The sequence below is a fragment of the Penicillium expansum genome, assembly GCF_000769745.1.
Source record: "Penicillium expansum strain MD-8 chromosome Unknown contig192, whole genome shotgun sequence".
NCBI lineage: Eukaryota > Fungi > Ascomycota > Eurotiomycetes > Eurotiales > Aspergillaceae > Penicillium > Penicillium expansum.
This window is the reverse complement of record NW_015971404.1, coordinates 112,482-132,287: the sequence shown is the minus strand read 5'-3', so window position 1 is coordinate 132,287 and position 19,806 is coordinate 112,482. Positions and strand designations below refer to the sequence as shown.

Below are 19,806 nucleotides of genomic sequence, written 5' to 3'. Positions count from 1 at the left end.
AGCCACCTATCTTCCTTTCTTGTCAATGATTTGCCTCTTTCCAGTATGATCGCTGGGATTCATCCGACTTTTATATGATTCAGAACCAAGCTAATCAATGTCCACTGCCAAGAGCCAAAAATGTGCAGCTTCAATTTTGAGGAACATTTTATAAATTGTGCTTAAGGTTTCCACCCTGTTACTTTGTATCGCGCGGATTACGAAAAAAGAAAAAACAGATATTAGACAGTGTTTTGGGCCTAATATTCAATTCTTCGTTCGAGCCGTGCGCAGGCTGGCAAAAGGAGTAGAATAGGAAGTTGGAGATCAGCCTAGATGACAAAACGCAGTCTATCAAAAATTTGATCGAAAAACTCCGGAACAGTGCAGTTGAATATGATGAAATACGCATGCGAGCATTGGCCCTGGGCATGTCTCGAGATGGTGAGGATTCAATCAAAGTTAGGCACTAGAATAATTCAAAGGCAGCACTGGGTCTGGTTATTGAAAGGTTGTGTCCGAACACATGCGAGAAGTCACCTGAGTGATTTCAAGGATATATGCAAACAAGAGTATCCATGAATATCTTAATATCTACATATAGAGTGCTCTTTGACAATAACCCTAATTTCTAGCGCGTTTACTTTGGCATTCGCCCTTTGAGGAGCAACTTAATATTAGATTTTGCTTGTCCTTCAACAATGTACCATGTTCGTCGGTCAGATATTCGAGAATAGCAGAGTTTATTGTTGCTTACGGCTTTGAAGGACTAGTGTGGACTTGGTAGGCGTTTCAGCCCTTTCTTTGGTCAATCTTTATTTACTCCAGATTTGCAGGTGTAATTGGACGAACATTGTTAGACTTCTCTTTGTACATTCCTTGTTCTATCCTTGGATTTTCCAAGTTAATCGCACCCTTATTGTCCCTCCAAGTTCGAGTCTCTTTATCTTGCCTTTGACACTCTTCACTATGCACTTGTCTCGATTGTTCGCATCCTCACTTCTTTTGTTCTACTTGGTTTTATTTTGGGCAAGTCTATTTTCGTGACGTTTCATCCTTCCAAGCACTAGGGGTAATACTAGTGTTAAGCAGAAATAAAGGCAGTGGCCAAGGGTATATAACTTCGCTTGTATCAGTCTCTTGGTCTATATTCCAACAACATCATTCAGCAAGCACAATACAACAGATCCTATCGGCCTTATACCTTATTTCAATCATTCCCATCAATCCAATTATTCGACGTATACATTACTTCAACCACAACAATGAAGCGTTTCTGCCGCGGTCTCAAAAAATGCTTGCGACACTGCCGTTGCGGCAGTCTCTCCGATGAAGATGATTCCGACGGCCTAGAACTTCCCGTAACTGAACCTGCACCTGAACAGGGAGTTCTACCTAAACTAGTTTACCCAAAGCACCTAGTACCCAAAGCCCCACCGCCGCCTAAAGACGCCGCAAAGCAAACTGAAGCCGCAAAGCCAACTCAAGCCCCAAAGCCAGCTTCGCCCAAGAAGGAGACTAAGCCTCAAGAGGAGGCCACCAGTGACAGGGAAGGTAACAGTAGCGATGAGGAATACCCCCCACTTCCGCCTTCAAGAGACGATTCTCACACCGGTATCACACCTGAACTGAGTGATGTCGATATTAACGATAACGATGCCAGTGATGTTGAAATGCCAGATGCCGATCCCGCCGAAGGGTTATTTCCCCCCAGTCGAAACCCAAGCCCGATTCCACGAAATAATCCTACCATAGAGCTCTTATCAGATGCACCTGTAAGTGAGTCCTCATCCGGTGATTACTTGTTCTTCGGTTCTGCGCGACCCCGCGCTCCCGAACCCGCGCCCAAGCCTCAGCATCAAAGCGGACAAAGGAGCCAGCCCTTTTCTGAAAGCAGGAAGCGGGCGCACATCGAGAATATTGCCGACTCGCCTCAGGAATGGAGCGCAGCTTCTGAATCTCTGGCTAGTTCTCCTCCTAAGCGCGCGCGTGCCAGTGCGGCGAGTTTGCAGACTGAAGCACAGCTACCTGCGGGACCACAACTATCTCCTCCGAGGCTCCAACCCTCTACTCCTCCCCCAGAAAGATCCGATTCTGCTAGTTCAGACATCGACGTGGAAGAGAGGTTGTATCCCAAGCCTTCGGAGAGCACACTCAACACATACCGAGAGAAAGGAGCTCAATTAGCAGCTTGGTTAGAAGACCCAAACGAACCAAACTGCTATGTTGCCCCCGCAACCCTAACTCTGCATGACATGATCCACGCCCAGCCACCAAATCGATTCCAAGTCGGAGACAGTTATCATAGAAATCTTGGCGACAATATGGACGGAGGCGACCCTGACTCCACGGGGCTCACTACTGAGGATAACAAGTATCGCTATACATCGCTTAGGAACCCAGTCACAGACCCAGCAGTCCTAGCAGAACATGGATTTAGAAGAATGGATAATAGTTATGCACACCTAATTGGACCGGGTCTGATTATCGGTCATTCCATTTTTAGGTACGATAACCTTCAGTGGAACATAATCGCCAGAGCTCTGTATGTGAATGACCATCCTATTGAGACATTGAGGCATATTATGTTTACCTGCGTTATCAATGAGGAGACAGGACCATATGTCAGGCGGATACTCTATGCCAGATTTAACCGCGAGTTCGAGGCTGCGATACAGGAGCCATGCCTCAAAGTCGAACGTGGCACTCGTGAGTTTGAGGAACTCCTCGGCACAAAGCTAGGTAAAGCGGCTGCCATTCTTCTCCTATCATCTCTCCCCAGAGGTACGAGACGTATTTCTCGAGCGGTCGTTTGGAATTCTTATTTCAGAGTAGAGCTAAGATTTGAGATTGAGCCCATCCCTGCTAATCCAGATGATGAACCAGAAACTGCACAAGCAGAAGCTGCATAGTGTTGATTGAATTACTTACGACGATTGTTTAGGTGCTAGTCTCGTCTTCGAGGATCTTTTGGTTATCTTTTTTGTTTTAGAAAAAAAACTATATAGAAAGAGAGAGTATGCAATCATTGATTTTTGGATGCGATCTTGAAGATAATACCAAAGACTAGAAGTCAATTCGTAGTTAATGACCACAAGACTATCTATGATCGGACCGATGTGACTAGCTATAGAGATAACAGTAGAATACAATTTATTCCCAATTTACATCACACGAGAGCTCTTTAGGGATGAAAATATACATATGGGTGATGAAGCTACGTCATTGATAGGTATAATTTAGGAACACAGCAATTATCAACAATTCTAAGAATCTTCAGGCGCAAGCTTTGATAATTCTCGCAGCTTTGGGCCATACTTCATGAACAAGAACGGTACTGGCAATAGAACTGCAGCCACAGCTCCAACAATAGAAACAGCAGGCCCAATCCCCAAAGCCCTGATCATCGGTTTAGCCGCCAAAGGAAGCCCGGCAGCTAGCAAACTTCGAAGAAACGTAATAGCCGCCGTTGAGCTTGCAGCATAGATCCTATATACATCAATCAAAAAATTTAAAGATTGTTGAAAAATGCAGTTGAATCCAATGCCTATAAAGAAAGCTGCCAGACATGGCAGGATCCAGTGATGAGGTGGTTCGGCTGTCCAGGCAAACCAGAAGAGCCCTATAACAATGAACACTGCCCCAAATGCCATAGGCGGAAGTCGTGCTTCGGGCACTGCTTTCCCATTTGCCTCGCTGGATATCCGGTTATAGCGATGTTGATTCCAGATATTGAGACCCACTGACGATATAACACCAATCAACAATCCCAGAAATGGTAAAGAACCAACAAGGTGGTTCCAACCTCGAGATTGTTGAAATGCAATTGGAAATACCTCAAGAGTTAGGTACATGACACCGTATACAAAGGAAGCATAGAAGGCAACACAAGTGACAATCGGCTCAGTGAACAGCATTATCAACGGGCGAGCGAGCTGCTTTGTGAGAACAGATTTGACATCAAGTTTCAAATGTTCATGAGGATGATAAAACCTCGAGTCATTAGTTTTCTTCCGAAGCATCTGTGCTTTGCGCTTGAGTAGTACCAACGGGTATACCTCTGGCAAGCAGAAGAAGGTCAAGGTGAAAATGACAAAGACCCAGATTGCGTGAATGTACGCCGTCCAGCGCCAGCCCATATTAGGGTTTAACAACAGCGCTGCGCCGATCACTGGACCTAGCGCCGGGCCGCCGTTCACTGCAACTGCATAGAGGCTGATTGCAGTCCCGCGCGTCTCTTTACTCCATATATCGCCTAGTGCGGCAGTGACATTGCTAATCGGTGCAGAGCCGAAGAAGCCTGCGAAGAAGCGCGTGACGAATACCGAGGCTGCATTTGTGCTTACGCCAGTGCCAATGGAGAATAGTGCTAAACAGAAGACGGCGGGGAGTATGCTAACTCTTCGGCCCCAGATTTCTGAAAGAGGAGCCCAGATGATAGGCCCAAAGACAAAGCCGAGGCTGGTATTGCTATCAGCATTGCCTCTAGTGTTTTACTTGAAGTTTTACTCACATATACAGAGATACATCCAGCACAGCAACCTCACTGCTGACGCCAGTATACTTCGCGATGGTGTCATCGGCCGGCGTGGTGATGCTTGAACCTAGACTACCTGCAAAAGCAAGCATGCCCAGTTGGAATGTCACCCACCATTTGTACCTGGGAGTCCAATTTTGAGGATTCAATACATCGTCCTGATCCCATTTCACGAGATATGCCGGATCAAGAGATGCAGGATCCTTCTCGGGCTCGGCTTGTGAATTTATAAGACTACCCTTAGGCCATATGCGTGTCATGACAGAGACTAATAATAACTTGGAGTGCAGATTGCTACTCTCATTGACAAAGATTCATATGTAGCAGGATGTTTTCTCGGCAAATGGACGTTGATGCCGATGCCGATGTCGGAGAAGGCCTCGGATCGCTTCAAAATATGATTTATAATATTCTCGATGGCGAAAGGGCTCCATTTAAAAATTTTATTGATCTCCAACATCTCGGGGGTAGTGGACTCGGCTTGGTAATCCCGAATTGGAACAGGGGAAATCAAGCTTTCAAGCCTTATCTCGGCTTTTTGGGCTTGGGGTATCGGCCGGTGCCGGCCTGGGGTGTGGGGGCGTTGGAAGCTCTCCGCTGGGGGACTTAGCAGGGCTCTTTTAATTTCCAGGGTTATCACGAATTGAGAAATGATTAGATCAACTTAAGCATAAAGCGTAAAGGATGTTGAGCACCTCCAGGGCTTGTACCAAGGTTGCTGTTTCGTTAAGTTTATGGAGTGGCGTGGCCTGTGTGAGCACGGGCCTTCCTGTATCAACTACACCTGTAGGGCACAATTCTGAGGGAGTCCTGGATAAGTGGAATGCATGGGGTCAATTTTAAGCCAGCAATAATATGACACAACACGGTCATATTGAGAAAGTGGTATATATTGAAAATCATGAAAAGCTCCGGAAAAATGACCTGAAATCTAATGAAGATCGTGTGAAAACATGATCTCTAAATCCAATGTGCTCTTTTAGTCACAGGAAATGCAGAATGTACACTGGCAATCAGAGCATTTCTCATGCCCCTCCTAATCAGAGATGTGGAACACGTCCGCTTGCAAGAAGAAGGTTCACAATGCTCATGATACCTTCACCCAAAATGAGGCCGGAGGCAAGGACAACAACAGTCGAGGAGGCGGCATCTGCTTTTTCAGATGCCTGATCGGCTGTTTCCGATGACCTTTGCCCATCCTGCAGCTCAGTCTCTATAGAAGATCCCATGCTAGTGGCATTTCCATTGGCCACTTGCTGATCTGTCTTCGATTCGGAGTGCTTGCGCGCCCACCACCATGCAATAATGCCACCGATAGCTCTCGCCAGGGTAAATGACGGCTCGTTAAATATGCCAACGGCAACAGCAATACCGCCGGGGATCCAAGCTCTCCAAGCAGGGGGTTTCCCATTGCGTGCAAAGGCAGGGGATGCAGCTGCGATCCTTAGCGCGGTAAGGAATGCCCACACGATACCAGCAATGAGAGAGACTTGTCCAGCCATGTTGGGCAGCCCTTGACCAGTCACAAGGCGAGCAGTGAAAATCCAGACATATGCGGTAGGTGTCTGGAACATTTCGCCCGGGACTTCATAGACGTTCACGTATAATTTGTATACGGCGGTTGAGAGAACTGCACCCACAAGACTGCCGATTATCTGGCCATAAAACTGGGCCTTGGGGCTTGCCCCGAGTAGATGGCCGGTCTTCAAATCCTGCATCATATCACCGGCTTGCAGAGCTCCTGACTCGGAGACCGCACCGGCGAGCAGGTTGGTCACTAGTGCGGTGCGTCTGGAGAAATGGGATGCTGGCGTGGCCAGTGAAAAGAGAAGTTGTGTCAGCTTGCTGATACCCGAAACTGGGTTGAGGTCGGTCTCGCCGAGAGCTCGGACACCCATAATGGACAGGAGAACTGCGAGTAGAGTCGCTAATGTCGATAGAAAGGGGGAAATGATTTCACCGAAGACAAAGTGCATGCACACGACATTCAGGAGCAGAGTTAGGGGAAGCAAAATCACTACAGTGCGAGTTGAGATGAGTTGAGATGGCGGCGCATCTTCCTCTTCCTCTTCCTCTTCGCTTGTAGATGTTAGTGCGTGGTGGGCGTCATCGTTGTCATGAGGCAAAAGATGAGATTCTGACTCCAAAGCGGAGTAGTTGATATATGAGTGCTGAGAAGATTGCAGTCGAAGTGTAAGCCACTGACCAGCGCGAGTGGATCGGAGCCTAGCTATCCATCTTGGAGAGTGTTTCACGATGGGCTTGAGCACCAGCCACCCAAGACTAACAAGTGAATCGGCAAGCATGATAGCTAGCGATATCCAGACAATCCATGCTTTGCTGCCATCGTCCCAGTTATTAACCGGGCCGGGAGCCCAACCGCGGGTCTTAGCCAGCGGTGATAGGACGCCCCACCCCAAGACTGCCCCGAAAAGCATGTGCATGCACGTTGATGGGCCCATAATTATACCTTGGCCGATATATGCGGGCGAAGGATTAAGGGTCCACAGCCAGTTCTTCGCCATGCCCGCGCCAAACAGAGGGATGGCATGGACTAGAGGGACAAAGTAGGAGAAAAGAGTCTAATTCTGTTAGCATAGATATTGCAGAGTCCAATGTGGGGATATTCACATATACACCTGATACTGTAAACGATCCAACTAAGATGCGCATCTTCGAACGCCAATCTTGCTCCTTGGAAGCTTGATCTTCAGCATCGCCATCCTTCAAGAGGCCTGTGTCTTCTTGCGATTGACCAGCTGCTTCGGCCTCTGTGCTCAGAATTCCAGCACGGGAACTCTCTGGTGCTATAACCTTTTCGTTGCTTCCAGAGCCATGCAAGACCTTGAGCATCAACGCTGAGGCGGTACCACTCGGAAACCGCAGCTTCTCTCGAACGATGACCTCTTTTCGCAGTGGGACCGCAAATACCACACCAAAGAGACAGACTCCCAGACTCCAGATAACCAACTTCCAGAAGCCGAGTTTCAAAGGACCTCCTTCACCTTCTCCGCCGTCGCCTTCAGGTCCATCTTCGCCAGGCTTCAACAAAAACTCCAGAGCAGGGATGACGCCAACAAATCCGCATCCAAGTGGCATCGTTCCCACTGCGCCAGCAACCGTTTGTATCAAGACGTTCTCTACCGGTGTGAAGGGAAAAGACAGGTGCTTGGATAGAACCTTGAAGACCGAAAAGCCAATCAAGGCTGAGGGCATGGCCATTGTGCTGATCCATCCTGTCTGCAAGCCAAAGTAGGTATTTGAGAAGGTGATGAGGGCACCAATAATAAGACCGACGAGAAGTGAGCGCGGGGTGAAGCTCTGAGGGGTGGCGGGAGCTTGGTTGTTTGGTGTGGGATCATCGATAGGATCTGTAGGCCGTTGGTCCAAGCCTGGCCTTCCCCCAGTGCGGTGGCGCTCTTCGGAGGCATTGCCGTCCATACTGATGGTCTGATAATTCATGGGACCGACCGATCATTCATAGTGAGGTAAATGTGTGGGGAGAAGTCCAACATCGGGGCACTGCCGGGTTGATAAGCATCGCTGATTAATGCGATTTCGTGATAAGATCACCTGACGTCACATTATTTATCCGTCATCTGCCCTTGGTGGTTCTGTCAATCTATTAAACTAGGCTTATATGGACATGTTAGAGGAATATAATCTGAGGACTTTGAGAACGGACAATGTGTTGGAGACTTGGAATTTTGCTGCATCAGCATGCAGCAACTCTATGATACTCAACAACCAAGCTAAAGTACATGCAATAAGCTCTAATGATAGTTGTATTTCATACCCTCAGATTAATTACAGAGTATTACCCGTTGCCCAATTGACCGAAACATGAAATGAATAGGAGAAGATGCAACGACAGTACTTAGGTAGGTGCATATATTTTCAGACAATGCTAGTAGCGGGGTCTAAACCTAATTAGGACAAATACAGCGGGGTCTAACCCCAAATGGGAACTGTATCATTGCGTCGACCTGGCTCCTTTCAAAGGTTGTACTCCGGGGTTCCTTCGCTTTTTCCTATTTATTTCCTGTTCTCTCATCCTCTTCTCTCTTCCTCTCCTTCTTTCATTTCTCTTTCATCCTTCTGCTTTCCTTCTCTTCTTCCCTTTCCTCCTGTATCGGCCTTGACCATTCTTTGACTGTGAGTGTACTTTGTTGGTGTCTGTTCCTTATTTTCCTATCAGCTCAATTAATATCATATTTCAAGTTCTCAAGATGGAGGACCAAGTCAAATCCCGACGACAGCATGACACCCCTCGGGTTGTCGACGAAACAAACTTGAACAAAGATGACTTCAAGCAAGCGCAACTCGCTGGTGGTTGGATACCCGGTATGGATATCAAACTGGACTATACCGGGGTGTTCGAATTTGGTGGTTCACTCGGAAACTTGGCACTTATGGTTGGCTTCCCATTGCTGATGTGGTATATGTGGATCGGCGCCACCTACTATGATGGGAAGCTACCTCTGCCGCAAAACGGAGAGTCCTGGGCGGTCTTTGGAAAGCATCTGTGTCACCTTGTTTACACCGGTGCTTTCCCGCACTTCAGAGCGTGGCGCATCTACTGGACTTTCTACATCTTCGAGGCAGCATGCTACATCTTCATGCCCGGATACACATGCCATGGGAAGCCTCTGCTCCATTTGAAAGGCAAGCGGCTAGAGTACTATTGCTCAGCCTACAGTAGTTTGTACTTCACCATCGTTGTCATGGTCTTTCTACACTACACAAGACTGTTCCCAATTTACACTATCCTGGATGAGTTCGGTCCTCTGATGTCTGTGGCAATTCTTTCCGGGTTTCTCGCCAGCTTTTTCGCCTATTTCTCTGCATTTGCTCGCGGTGCCCAGCACCGCGTAACTGGCTACCCGATCTATGACTTCTTCATGGGAGCTGAGCTGAATCCACGAATGTTCGGAATCCTGGATTTTAAGATGTTCTACGAAGTCCGTATCCCATGGTTCATGCTCTTGGGTTTGAGCTGCGCGGCTGCCACTCGCCAATATGAACTCTACGGATACGTTTCTGGTGAGGTGCTGTTTCTTGTCATGGCGCATTTCCTTTACGCCAACGCCTGCGCCAAGGCAGAACACCTCATCACCACAACATGGGACATGTACCAGGAGAAACTAGGATTTTTGTTGATCTTCTGGAACATGGCTGGTGTCCCTATGTCTTACTGCCACTGCGTCCTGTATCTGGATAGTCGCCACCCGTCTACATATGCTTGGAACAAAAATGCATTGACGCTATTGTTTGTGTCATACCTTTTCGTCTACTGGGTCTGGGACACAGCAAACAGCCAGAAGAATACCTTCCGCATGATGGAGCGTGGCGATACGGCGAACCGCAAAACATTCCCCCAGCTCCCTTGGCGACACGTTAACAGCCCAAAGACACTTGAGACAGACAAGGGCGATGTTATTTTCGTTGATGGGTGGTATGGATTGGCTCGCAAAGTCCATTACAGCTGCGATATGTTTTTCGCTTTGTCGTGGGCACTGATCACCGGGTTCGACAGTCCTTTTCCCTGGTTCTACCCAATCTTCTTCGCCGTCATGATTGGTCACCGTGCCGTGAGAGATATCAACAAATGTAAAAGCAAGTATGGAACGACATGGGATGAGTACGAGAAGCAGGTTCCATACCTCTTCATTCCGGTGAGTTCTACTGCAATTTCTCTTTTTTGAATTTATATACTCACTCCTGGCAGTATGTGCTTTAAGTTCCTCTGACCTACGGGCCCCTATGATTGTGGTTGGGCCATTATTGGTCCATCAATGCCCCTCGTCTGCCTTGGGCGACAGCGAATTCCGTGGCGCTACCTACATACAGATCAAATAGTTTAAGAAGTCATTCTTAGGTTCGGATTTTCCAGCTCAAAGAGACTTGTAGATCGCAATGTCACGTCGGCTAGAATAGAGACCTCGGGATGATTTTGGTATAACTCGGGAATGGTCCACCGATACTCCGTAGACGGTGACTCACTAGCTCCGTATCGGGGCTCAACCCCACATTGGAAATTGTCTGAGATGAACACGATACCTTTTTTATATTTTATTGAATTTCTCCTACATTCTACCAAACTGTCCGAGTGCCTCGAATTCCCAACTCCAGGTCCAAACATGGATCCCAAAATGGCATTTCACATCAAGGTCTATCCATCATCAGATCTTCCCAATCAACCGTGGATCTCAAGCCTCACACACATGGTGAACGCCAGCTACCGCGTCACCACAAAAATAAAGTTCGCCACGACCAAGACCCGACTATCCACCGACTCCACGCTCTCTGAGGAGCTCGGTGTAGACGGATTGACCGCAGTGGCGCTTGTTGGAGATGGAAAAGATCAAAAGATCGAAGTGATCGGAACCGCAAGTATGAAGAAATGGAAAGACGACGGCCTTTGGACGCCTACAACCAAAGACGGGCATGATGTAAACCTGAATGAGGTGGGGGACGCAATCAATGGAGGTATTGATCAAACACTTCACCAACATGCCTGTCCCGGAGACTATGAGCTAGCTGTTGTTGCTCTCCTGCCAGATCCACGGTACCGCGGCAAGGGTATTGCTGGACATCTTGCGAGGGCATGTGAACAAGAGCTTTTGCGTCAGCATGGGGTCGATGGAAAGGATGGATCGGCTCCGGTACGGATTATGATTCGGGCTACTAAAGAAGATATCGGTGCCTACTGGCTGAAACAGGGGTTCACTGTTGTTGGTAGCCGGAGGTGTCCCAAGGGGCACTGGGATTCGTTGGAGGAGTTTACTATATGGGCGATGATGCGAGAGTTGTCAACATAGACAGTGATTGGATGTTATCATTGCAGGGAGATTTAGAAAGATATTATCTACTTCTATGTATATTTTTATGTGTATCTTTCTCCAAGTTGGTTCAGACTTCTCTACGCTTTGTGGGCACATTTGTAATAATTGAACGTTGTATTGCAAAGTAACTTGGCTATTCTTACAAGTTTGAGAATTCAAAGGTCCTTCCGGTCTCCTTTTTCGCGCCAATCAATCTTGCTTGAGGTGATATTTCTTCAAAGAAAAAGGGCTCGGGGGCGGGCCATATATTTCAGTGAGAAGACACGGGCTTTGGGTTGGGTCTTCGGGTTTGATCATGAACTCTACAACGCACAGTCCTGTCCCGGATTGAATCCTCTTATCATGGATGATGGTATCAAAATCGCCCCATGTTCTGGCTATGGTGGTGAAGACTGGGTAAAATGTCTCATTCGGTGCTCCAAAGAAAGAAACGGATTCTGAGTATCGCCAGTGACCTGAATCCTGCTGATGGTATTCCATCCCGTGCATTAGACTTTCAACGATGGGTGCTCCTTCGTTAATCACGAAGATTGTGAGATTGAGCTTCATATCGAGAATGGCCCTGAAGTCATTTTGGGCCTTTTTGAACCCCTCGGCTCCTTCAAAGAGAATAGTTCGTCTATTTGAAAGAAGGTAGTTTGCTTTAGCGAGGCCCTGTTGCGCTAGAGCAACACCCATGGTCGTGGCAAGCATGTGTTCGGGTAACTTTCTGGCGCCAGGATTAATCAGGCTTGTGTCCCGTGGCAAAACAAAAGAGCGTGCTCCATCCCGGGCTGTTTCGGTTTCAGTCAAGATAATATCACCCGGACGGAAGAAGAGAGACATCTGTCGCCAAAATGTGGAATGAATGTCATGTTGAAGTTGTGCAGTTCTTTTCTGGGTTGGAAGCATTTCGATGCTGTCGCGGACACTGGGTAAATCTGGGTAGGGCGCAAGGTCACGCAGTTTCTTCTCACCCATGCTGTTCAAAATCTGCTGAAGCACAGGTCTAGAAAAGAGCTCGTATCTTTGGTCCCCAATGACAACATAATTCCTGTTAAATGTGACTGTTTGTGCTATCTTCCCCTCAAACACAGCGGGAACGGTCCATTCAATGGTATTCAGAGGCCCAAGAAGGAGAATCAGGTCGGAAGATCGGAAATATGAACCGTACATGTCAAAGTCCGAAACATCCCCATGGAAGTTTTTGAGTGTCTCATCTACAACACCTCTGCTGAACTGGGTTGCAGCAGTCGGAAATCTAGTCTTTTTCACCAACTGGTTTGCCTCCATAACAAGACCACAAGATGGGGCACCCGCGTCCACAATAATCAGTGGTCGTTGTGCGTGTTTGATCTTGTTCATGATACTGGCCACTACCGTATTTTCCATCTCAATGTCGTGAGGCGGAGTGTTGAAGTCCAAACGCTGGATTAGTCCCTTGGTGGGTACCATACTGTTGACCAAATCTTCCGGTAATTCAATGTAAACAGGCGCAGACTGCATGATACATCCTCGAATGGCAGTATCAATCTGAGCAGTCGCCTCACCAGGATCAACAAGAAACTCCTGGGTGATGGTAATCTTATTGAAGCAGTCAGCAAGTATTTGAAAATCATCAGGCTGTCGAGGTAGATCGGGCTGTGCGTCGAAGAATAAGTGGTGGAATTTGGAAGCCTGAGCTTGCGCCTTGCGTTGAGGTGTTCCAATTACAAGCACAACTGGGAGTTGATCCTGGTGCGAGGCAGCGATTGCGGTCGACACTAACGACGACATATTCTCGAATGAAGATACCAGAGCGGCGATGCCCTTGACTCGTGCATATCCATCTGCCACAATCCCAGCACTAAATTCGCTACGGTGTGCAACCCATTCAAGCCCCGCATTAGTAGCTTCTCTCAGTATTGCGATGTTGTGGTTCCCGGGGACGCCATGCACGGCGTGTAGGCCGACTTGATGAAGGCGCTTAAAAAGATAACCTGCGAGGGTGATATCCGCGGACACGTTAGACATGATGAATAGTCTCGAGGTTCTTCTGGGTTGAAAGGTGTGGGTTGCCAGGGACGAGCAGGAGACAGGACGGTAAACGAGGGAGTGGTGCTCTTCCGGACCGTGAAATGAAGGTTCAAGATAATACTCCCTGATACAGGGTGTGTTGGTCGAAATCTCTAACGATTAATAACAGAGAAATGGAGTGACGATAATAGATGCCTGGGTTTGCCTTGGAAGCAATTGGAAAGTGAGATAATCAAGAAGAATACATAATGTGGTGCAGAGACCACTGTTGTGACTATAACAAACATCTCGATCATATTATATCTTGACTTGATCGGAGGGTAAATGTCCTTTAGGCAATCAGACAAAGCAAAGTTGAATGTACTCTGTGTTTTCAACATACTTCCTGCTCATCTGTATGGTCATCTTGTTTTCGTTCATATCTTTGAAGTTCCTTTCCTCTGGACATTTTTGATGTTTCGTCCCTTACCATCTTCTTGATATGGGATCACAATGAGCGCCAACTAGTATATGAAAGGTACTAATCCATCTTCGAGCTCCCGTTTTCTCGTCGAGAGTAGGTAAACATTTAGCTTTGCACAGCTTGCTGTCAGGCATTGGTCATTCTTATGTGGCTCCAGGGCTGTTGGTCCTTTTCGTGTTGATGGACCCAGATTATACAGATCCTGCGGTAACAATCAGTACTTTATCTTTTTTCCGCTTCTGTAGGCTACATTAGAAGATGACGTTGCTCTCAACACTTGAGCAAATGAGTACGAGAAATTCCAGCCACTGCCACTAGTCAGGCGGAATAGAATTAAATCTAGGTGTTCCCCATGATTGAGGGTTTTTTTCAAGCGGAAAGTATAAAAGATTGGAGATTCAACGATCTCAACAAATTTCTCGCGAGTCTCGAATCACAGGTCTATGAGTGTGGTGTGGCGAACGCCAAGATATATTCATTTGGATGAATGCATAATCATTCGACCAATAAGCAGCTAGGATGCCTTCGGGCCCCTGTTTTATGCACTAAAACCATTGAAACACCACTTACTCCGTATCGCCAAATAATTTTTTTAGACCAGAATAGGTCCTTGACAAACGTTGAAACCCATAGATCAGCCCTGACGGGCCTCGGGCGCCCAGGATGAGAGCATGAGTAATCACAATATCACGTGTCCAGGTGTTGGCCTCGGCTCCCAACAAAAGGGGAATTCACGATAGTCGTCATCTGTGATCGGCAGGCTCGGCTTTGAGACTCATCAATTCAGGTGAGATTTGATCCGCCGTTTCATTCCTTGTGATCGCCCCCATCTCTCTTTAAAGGCGTTTGGCCAATTCTAAGCCTGCTTTATCCCAACCGCTCTTATCTCCCGAGACACCTATAGATGAACTGGAGTATATCTTAGTCAAGTCTTGTCAGCGTACCTGTACGGAACCATCGGAGCTACTCTTCTCTTTAATTTTCCTACATCTCAATTTCTGAGTGTTTTATCATGGAGAATACACGCGAGATACTAGCAGGCGCAATGTCGCTCGCATCATGGAAGAACCTAGCCTTGCTTCTGGCAGTGATAAACTTGAAAAATCTCCCATTTACCTGGCATGTAAGTGTTCCTTGGCCCCTTGTTCGGCTGTCTGAATTGGCTTGCTCTGAGCGATATGTTACACTACTGACTGAGCCAACAGTTCCGCGTGCTATATCACTTCGTAGGCAACCTGCGTTTGAAACCCAGTGCGCCACTTCTCCCCAAGGGGAGACTTGTTGTGGACTCCAGAGGGAAACCAACACATCCCATGTTCGTGCCATGCATGGTCACATCCCGTACACCGTTGCTAGAGACCGATTATAATCTGCACAAATCAAACAGCACTTACTTCTCGGATTTGGACGTTTCGCGTACAGCGCTCGTGACCCGAATTTACAGTCCTGGAGTCGGCAATGTGAGCAAGGAGCTAGACCAGGAGTTCCTAGCCGCGAGCAAGAAGGAGGGAAAGCCGGCTCCAAGGCGCAAGCCAGTCTCGATTGTGCTCGGATCTGTTTACTGCACATTCAAGCGCGAAATTAAGCCATTTGAATTATATGAGATGCACTCTAAGGTGATCTCTTGGGATGCAAAGTGGATGTACATCTTGACCTGCTTCATGCGGCCTGCGCCCCGCAGTGGCGGCGAAAAGGTGGTCCTTGCTGTGGCCGTCAGCAAGTACGTGGTCAAAAAAGGCCGACTGACTGTTCGCCCGGAGCGGCTTCTGCGCGCTAGCGGATTCCTCCCAACCCCACCCCCGGAGAGTGAAGCCAAGACCGCACTAGCGGAGACCGATTCCTCAGTTGAGGCTTCCGATGTTGGCACTCCTGCTAGCGGCGAAGGTATCACGGCCATGGAAGGCGTGGATGGATCGTTGGTTCGGGAGGTATTGAAGATGAACGATGACCAGATCCCTAGCCAGGAGACTCTGGATAAGCAGCAGAAAGAGAATGCTGAGTCGTGGGATGTCGAAGAGTGGACCTGGGAGCGCATTGAACAGGAACGCCTGCGGGGACTGGAGGTTGTCGATGGATATACTAATTTGGACACTAAGCTGTTCGATGAATGGGTGCAATAGTTCAAGAGACCTACAACATAGATAGTCGGTGATCATACAGAGGGTGCTCTAAGCGCTTTGATGACCTCAAATGTTCTAACTAATATTAGATTTTGGACATCCAAAACAACGGGTCTTTCCCATACATCCACAGATCTGCAATTTAATTTCCAAAGAAAGACCGACATGGTCCACTCTTACGTATTTTTCTTTGCAAATTTCATGTACATACGATATTGAAGTATTTATGCCCAAGTTGTATATCATTGTAGACGCTCAAATATACGTTATTTCTCACCTGGCTGTAGGAGATAATGTACGCATTTCTACACGTAGGATGTGCATATCCCAACCGGATATTTGAACAAACGGAGGATCATCGGATCCGGGCCTTGGTTTTTCCGGGGAAACATAACACGAGCATGGAAGGGGAGAAGACCGTGAGACATTTGATGATGTTAGAAGATACCACGGGGAGAGTGATGAAGTATTCGAGGATACGGTGAGAAATGGCTCAATCAATGCAGAAATATTTCTGACAGTAAACCCATTCAGGCCAAACCAACCGATCAAAGGCGCTTGCCTTTTAAAGCGACCGGTACCTCCACCTCTCTCTGCGTATTGACGGTGGCAGTCTCGCGCGGTCGAGACTTTTTCAACCATAACGCACTACTTCCCCGGATGCATGAGAACCTGTTGGATCAAGGTTGAGAATGCCTCTAGTCAGCATCAGCGGCTAGGGCAAGTCTCCCATTGATCCGGTGAAGGCATCATTGAAGTGTCATGACGTCGATTGTCGCAGGACCGGCAAATTGGTCTTCGGACCATGAGTATTTGTATAATATGACCCCCACAGAAGACTCAGAATAGCATGTGAAGTGGAGTTGATTCTCCATTGATTTTTTTGGATATCACAAAATTTCACGATTGCATCTCCTTCAAACCCGACAGTTTGGATACAAACCCAAACCCCCTCCACTGTCGAAGTTAATTAACAAGCGAGGTTTAAGAGGGGGAATTGATTTATTTATTCGTGTGTCTCCAGAAATTCTCTTGTTTTGTTCTTTCCATCACACAATGGTTTCCACTCCCCACGAAGCGACCTCGGTGCCATCCCAACCTGCCCCATCTGTTACCCCAGCCAACGGGACCCCTGTCAACGCAGAGATCCCTGTCAATATCAATGCGCCCGATCCAATTACAATCGACAATTTTACCGACGTATGTAGACTGGAATCCCTGGCTCAGTATGACCCGGGAATTAAATCTCCTCTTGTAGGACACCAATAGTGAATTCGACGATGACCTGTCTGATCTTACCTCCCTGTCGTCGAGCGTGCTCGAATTTGAGTATGAAAATGGTCGGCGGTATTGCAGTACCCGCTCAGTAAGTAGCCTTGCCGAACGCATGCTCTTGGTACTAAGCTTCAGTGGCTGACTGACCTATCACAGGGAGCTTATATGTACCTTCACACTTTCCTTTAGAAACTCCTAGCTGGGAAGACTGACCAAGTTAGGATGCCGAATGATGAGGAGGAGCAGGATCGAATGGATCTAGTAAGGCACTATCCCTAGTGGCTTTCTATGTCCACACGCTGACTCCTCCTTAAGACACACCACATGTCCGTGAACCAACACATTCCTAGTAAACGAGTGTGGCTAACCAGAGCGGCGCAGATGGCTGATGCTACTGGGAGGGGAGCTCCACAATGCCCCTATCAAATCATCACCACAGAACATTCTCGACCTGGGAACCGGAACAGGAATTTGGGCTATGGACATTGCCGAGTACGTGAAATCCTGTTCCATCTTTGTATACCAGCAAGACTGACGTCGGATGACAGGAAATTCCCTGGCGCCCACGTCACTGGGACTGACATCAGCCCTATCCAGCCCAGTTGGGTGGCCCCAAATATCGAGTTCATAGTGGAAGATTTCGAAACCGAATGGCAATATAAACCAAACCACTTTGACTTTATCCACGCACGATGCCTCGCTGGGTATGTCCCTGCAACCGGCCCCCTATCTCACGAGACACTCTAACACACTGAGCAGATGCGTGGCCGACTGGCCCAGTTTTATCCGCCAGATCTACGACCACGTCAAACCGGGCGGCTACTTTGAATCGCACGAGAGTGCTGTATGGGCCCGTAGCGACGATGGCTCCCTTAAGGAAGATTCGGCGCTCATGGAATGGCAACAGGCCGTCAATTTCGCCGGCGAAAAGAGCGGTCGGGAGCTGAACATCTACCATAAGCTTAAGGACTGGATGATTGCAGCCGGATTCGAGGATGTCAACTTGTCGATCTACGCGCTACCATTTTCACCCTGGCCGCGCGATCCCCATTTGAAGGCCCTAGGGAAGTACCAGGCAGTGCAATTACAGCAAGCTATCGATTCCTACTCACTGCGCTTGTACACACAGGTGCTGGGCTGGAGTTCGGATGTGGCCACCATCCACAATGCCGTGGTCAAGCGAGAGCTGCGGGATAAGAAGTTGCATGCCTATGTTCAAACGTACAGTCTCACCCGTCCCTTCCCTTGCCCTGAGTACTTGTTCTAACTGTGAGCAGAGTCGCCGTCTATGGAAGAAAGCCTCTTCGCTCCTAATATTTATTTTATGAAATAGCCAATTAATGGCGAATCAATGACAGAGACGAAGCTATTGCGAAGGATCCATTGCCCCTAGGGCTGTTATGACAAGTAAATAAATTAAATAACTGCAAACCTGACTGCTTTATCTGATCTGTGAAGTTCTTTTGTGAAGCAAATTTACCCTCTCATTGTCATATGAAGTTGATACTAGGGTTTAGCTCGACTAATATAAAGAGGGTGCTACCAAAGGTACCTAGATATACCGAGTACGGTAGTGAGAATATAGTTCAGGGTTTATAATTTGGAACTTAAAGATACAATAATACGTTTACTGAATTTATACTGTAATTGTGTTGCACAAATGATACAAACCCTGGATTTAATTGAAACCTTGGAAAACAGATGCAGTTAGTTGACTGTTGATCATTGATCATTGATCTCATCAAGGGAGAAACCACTCGGCTCCGATGATATCCGAGATTGGCTGAGCATTGTATGGCCAGTGACAATACCAGACCGATCTTTGTGTGGAAGAGTGCCGAATCGAGTAAATCACGGTAAAATAACAGGTAAGAAACTGGTAATCAACATGGCATGAAGATCACATAATCTTAAATTACATATGTGTCATGTGACTTTGCTCTGAAAGCTTCAAGGTGCTATGGCCAAGCTCTATCTTGACCATCGTGATACCACCTTTGCTTCTTTTCATTTGGATTCGTAGGCATTGACTGCGATTTCAGTGATCTGGTAAGTTCGAATCTGTTTGCGATCAACTTGTACTCTCCCCCCATAAAGACCTGGCAATCCTTTTACCCGACCGAGACCGGATACGGTACAAATCATTTCGCGGCTCCTACGCGCCCAGGCCAAAGTCGCCCGAAAGTCCACTTTGCTCTCTGATCGGACGATTCCCACCCTTCCCATCTTAGCGCTCTGATTTGTCCAATTTCAAGCCCATCATTCCTCACCCTGTGCCCACCTGCCCCTGCCTCTCCTTTCAGTATCAGCCCATCGTGCACTCCACCTTCAAACGTCACCGGCACCTGCATGATTGGTCTATTTCTAATATTGCTGCACTCCTCTGCCTCTTCCATAGAGAACCTACCGCTGCTTTTGCAGTTTTATGGAAATGATCTTTTGCTCTAGGGGTTTCCTCTTGACTACAACTTCTACATTTTCCTGTCCCTGTCATATCTTGCCTCGCAAATTGTTGCTTTTCTTGGCGACTTGACTAAGACATTTCCGTTTTCTGTTCAGTCTAGGCAAAAACAATCATCCGAGAGGAGCTTA

At 47.5% G+C, this 19,806-nt stretch overlaps 8 protein-coding genes across 8 annotated transcripts; 5 read left to right on the top strand and 3 right to left on the bottom strand.

Annotated features, from left to right (window-relative positions):
• Positions 1 to 1,244: 1,244 nt before the first annotated feature.
• PEX2_060340 (uncharacterized protein) lies at positions 1,245 to 2,891 on the top strand (the record flags this gene model as incomplete). The annotated part of the gene is made up of 1 exon (XM_016743307.1): positions 1,245 to 2,891. The coding sequence occupies one exon, from the start codon at positions 1,245 to 1,247 to the stop codon at positions 2,889 to 2,891; it is 1,647 nt and encodes a 548-aa protein (XP_016596029.1).
• A 354-nt stretch (positions 2,892 to 3,245) lies between these two features.
• PEX2_060330 (Major facilitator superfamily domain, general substrate transporter) lies at positions 3,246 to 4,776 on the bottom strand (the record flags this gene model as incomplete). The annotated part of the gene is made up of 4 exons (XM_016743306.1): positions 3,246 to 3,468; positions 3,592 to 3,675; positions 3,727 to 4,440; positions 4,493 to 4,776. The coding sequence occupies 4 exons, from the start codon at positions 4,774 to 4,776 to the stop codon at positions 3,246 to 3,248; spliced, it is 1,305 nt and encodes a 434-aa protein (XP_016596028.1).
• A 780-nt stretch (positions 4,777 to 5,556) lies between these two features.
• On the bottom strand, positions 5,557 to 7,957 carry PEX2_060320 (OPT family oligopeptide transporter; the record flags this gene model as incomplete). The annotated part of the gene is made up of 2 exons (XM_016743305.1): positions 5,557 to 7,098; positions 7,154 to 7,957. 2 exons carry the CDS (start codon positions 7,955 to 7,957, stop codon positions 5,557 to 5,559), a joined length of 2,346 nt encoding a protein of 781 aa, XP_016596027.1.
• A 788-nt stretch (positions 7,958 to 8,745) lies between these two features.
• Positions 8,746 to 10,221, top strand: PEX2_060310 (Ergosterol biosynthesis ERG4/ERG24; the record flags this gene model as incomplete). The annotated part of the gene is made up of 1 exon (XM_016743304.1): positions 8,746 to 10,221. One exon carries the CDS (start codon positions 8,746 to 8,748, stop codon positions 10,219 to 10,221), a length of 1,476 nt encoding a protein of 491 aa, XP_016596026.1.
• A 435-nt stretch (positions 10,222 to 10,656) lies between these two features.
• Positions 10,657 to 11,337, top strand: PEX2_060300 (Acyl-CoA N-acyltransferase; the record flags this gene model as incomplete). Its single annotated transcript, XM_016743303.1, has 1 exon — positions 10,657 to 11,337. The coding sequence occupies one exon, from the start codon at positions 10,657 to 10,659 to the stop codon at positions 11,335 to 11,337; it is 681 nt and encodes a 226-aa protein (XP_016596025.1).
• Positions 11,338 to 11,550: 213 nt separating this feature from the next.
• On the bottom strand, positions 11,551 to 13,353 carry PEX2_060290 (Thiamine pyrophosphate (TPP)-dependent enzyme; the record flags this gene model as incomplete). Its single annotated transcript, XM_016743302.1, has 1 exon — positions 11,551 to 13,353. One exon carries the CDS (start codon positions 13,351 to 13,353, stop codon positions 11,551 to 11,553), a length of 1,803 nt encoding a protein of 600 aa, XP_016596024.1.
• Positions 13,354 to 14,831: 1,478 nt separating this feature from the next.
• PEX2_060280 (acyl-CoA thioesterase) lies at positions 14,832 to 15,939 on the top strand (the record flags this gene model as incomplete). Its single annotated transcript, XM_016743301.1, has 2 exons — positions 14,832 to 14,942; positions 15,025 to 15,939. 2 exons carry the CDS (start codon positions 14,832 to 14,834, stop codon positions 15,937 to 15,939), a joined length of 1,026 nt encoding a protein of 341 aa, XP_016596023.1.
• A 1,056-nt stretch (positions 15,940 to 16,995) lies between these two features.
• On the top strand, positions 16,996 to 18,481 carry PEX2_060270 (class I SAM-dependent methyltransferase; the record flags this gene model as incomplete). Its single annotated transcript, XM_016743300.1, has 8 exons — positions 16,996 to 17,139; positions 17,198 to 17,305; positions 17,371 to 17,381; positions 17,436 to 17,475; positions 17,530 to 17,540; positions 17,596 to 17,706; positions 17,763 to 17,918; positions 17,974 to 18,481. The coding sequence occupies 8 exons, from the start codon at positions 16,996 to 16,998 to the stop codon at positions 18,479 to 18,481; spliced, it is 1,089 nt and encodes a 362-aa protein (XP_016596022.1).
• Between the last annotated feature and the right edge of the window lie 1,325 nt (positions 18,482 to 19,806).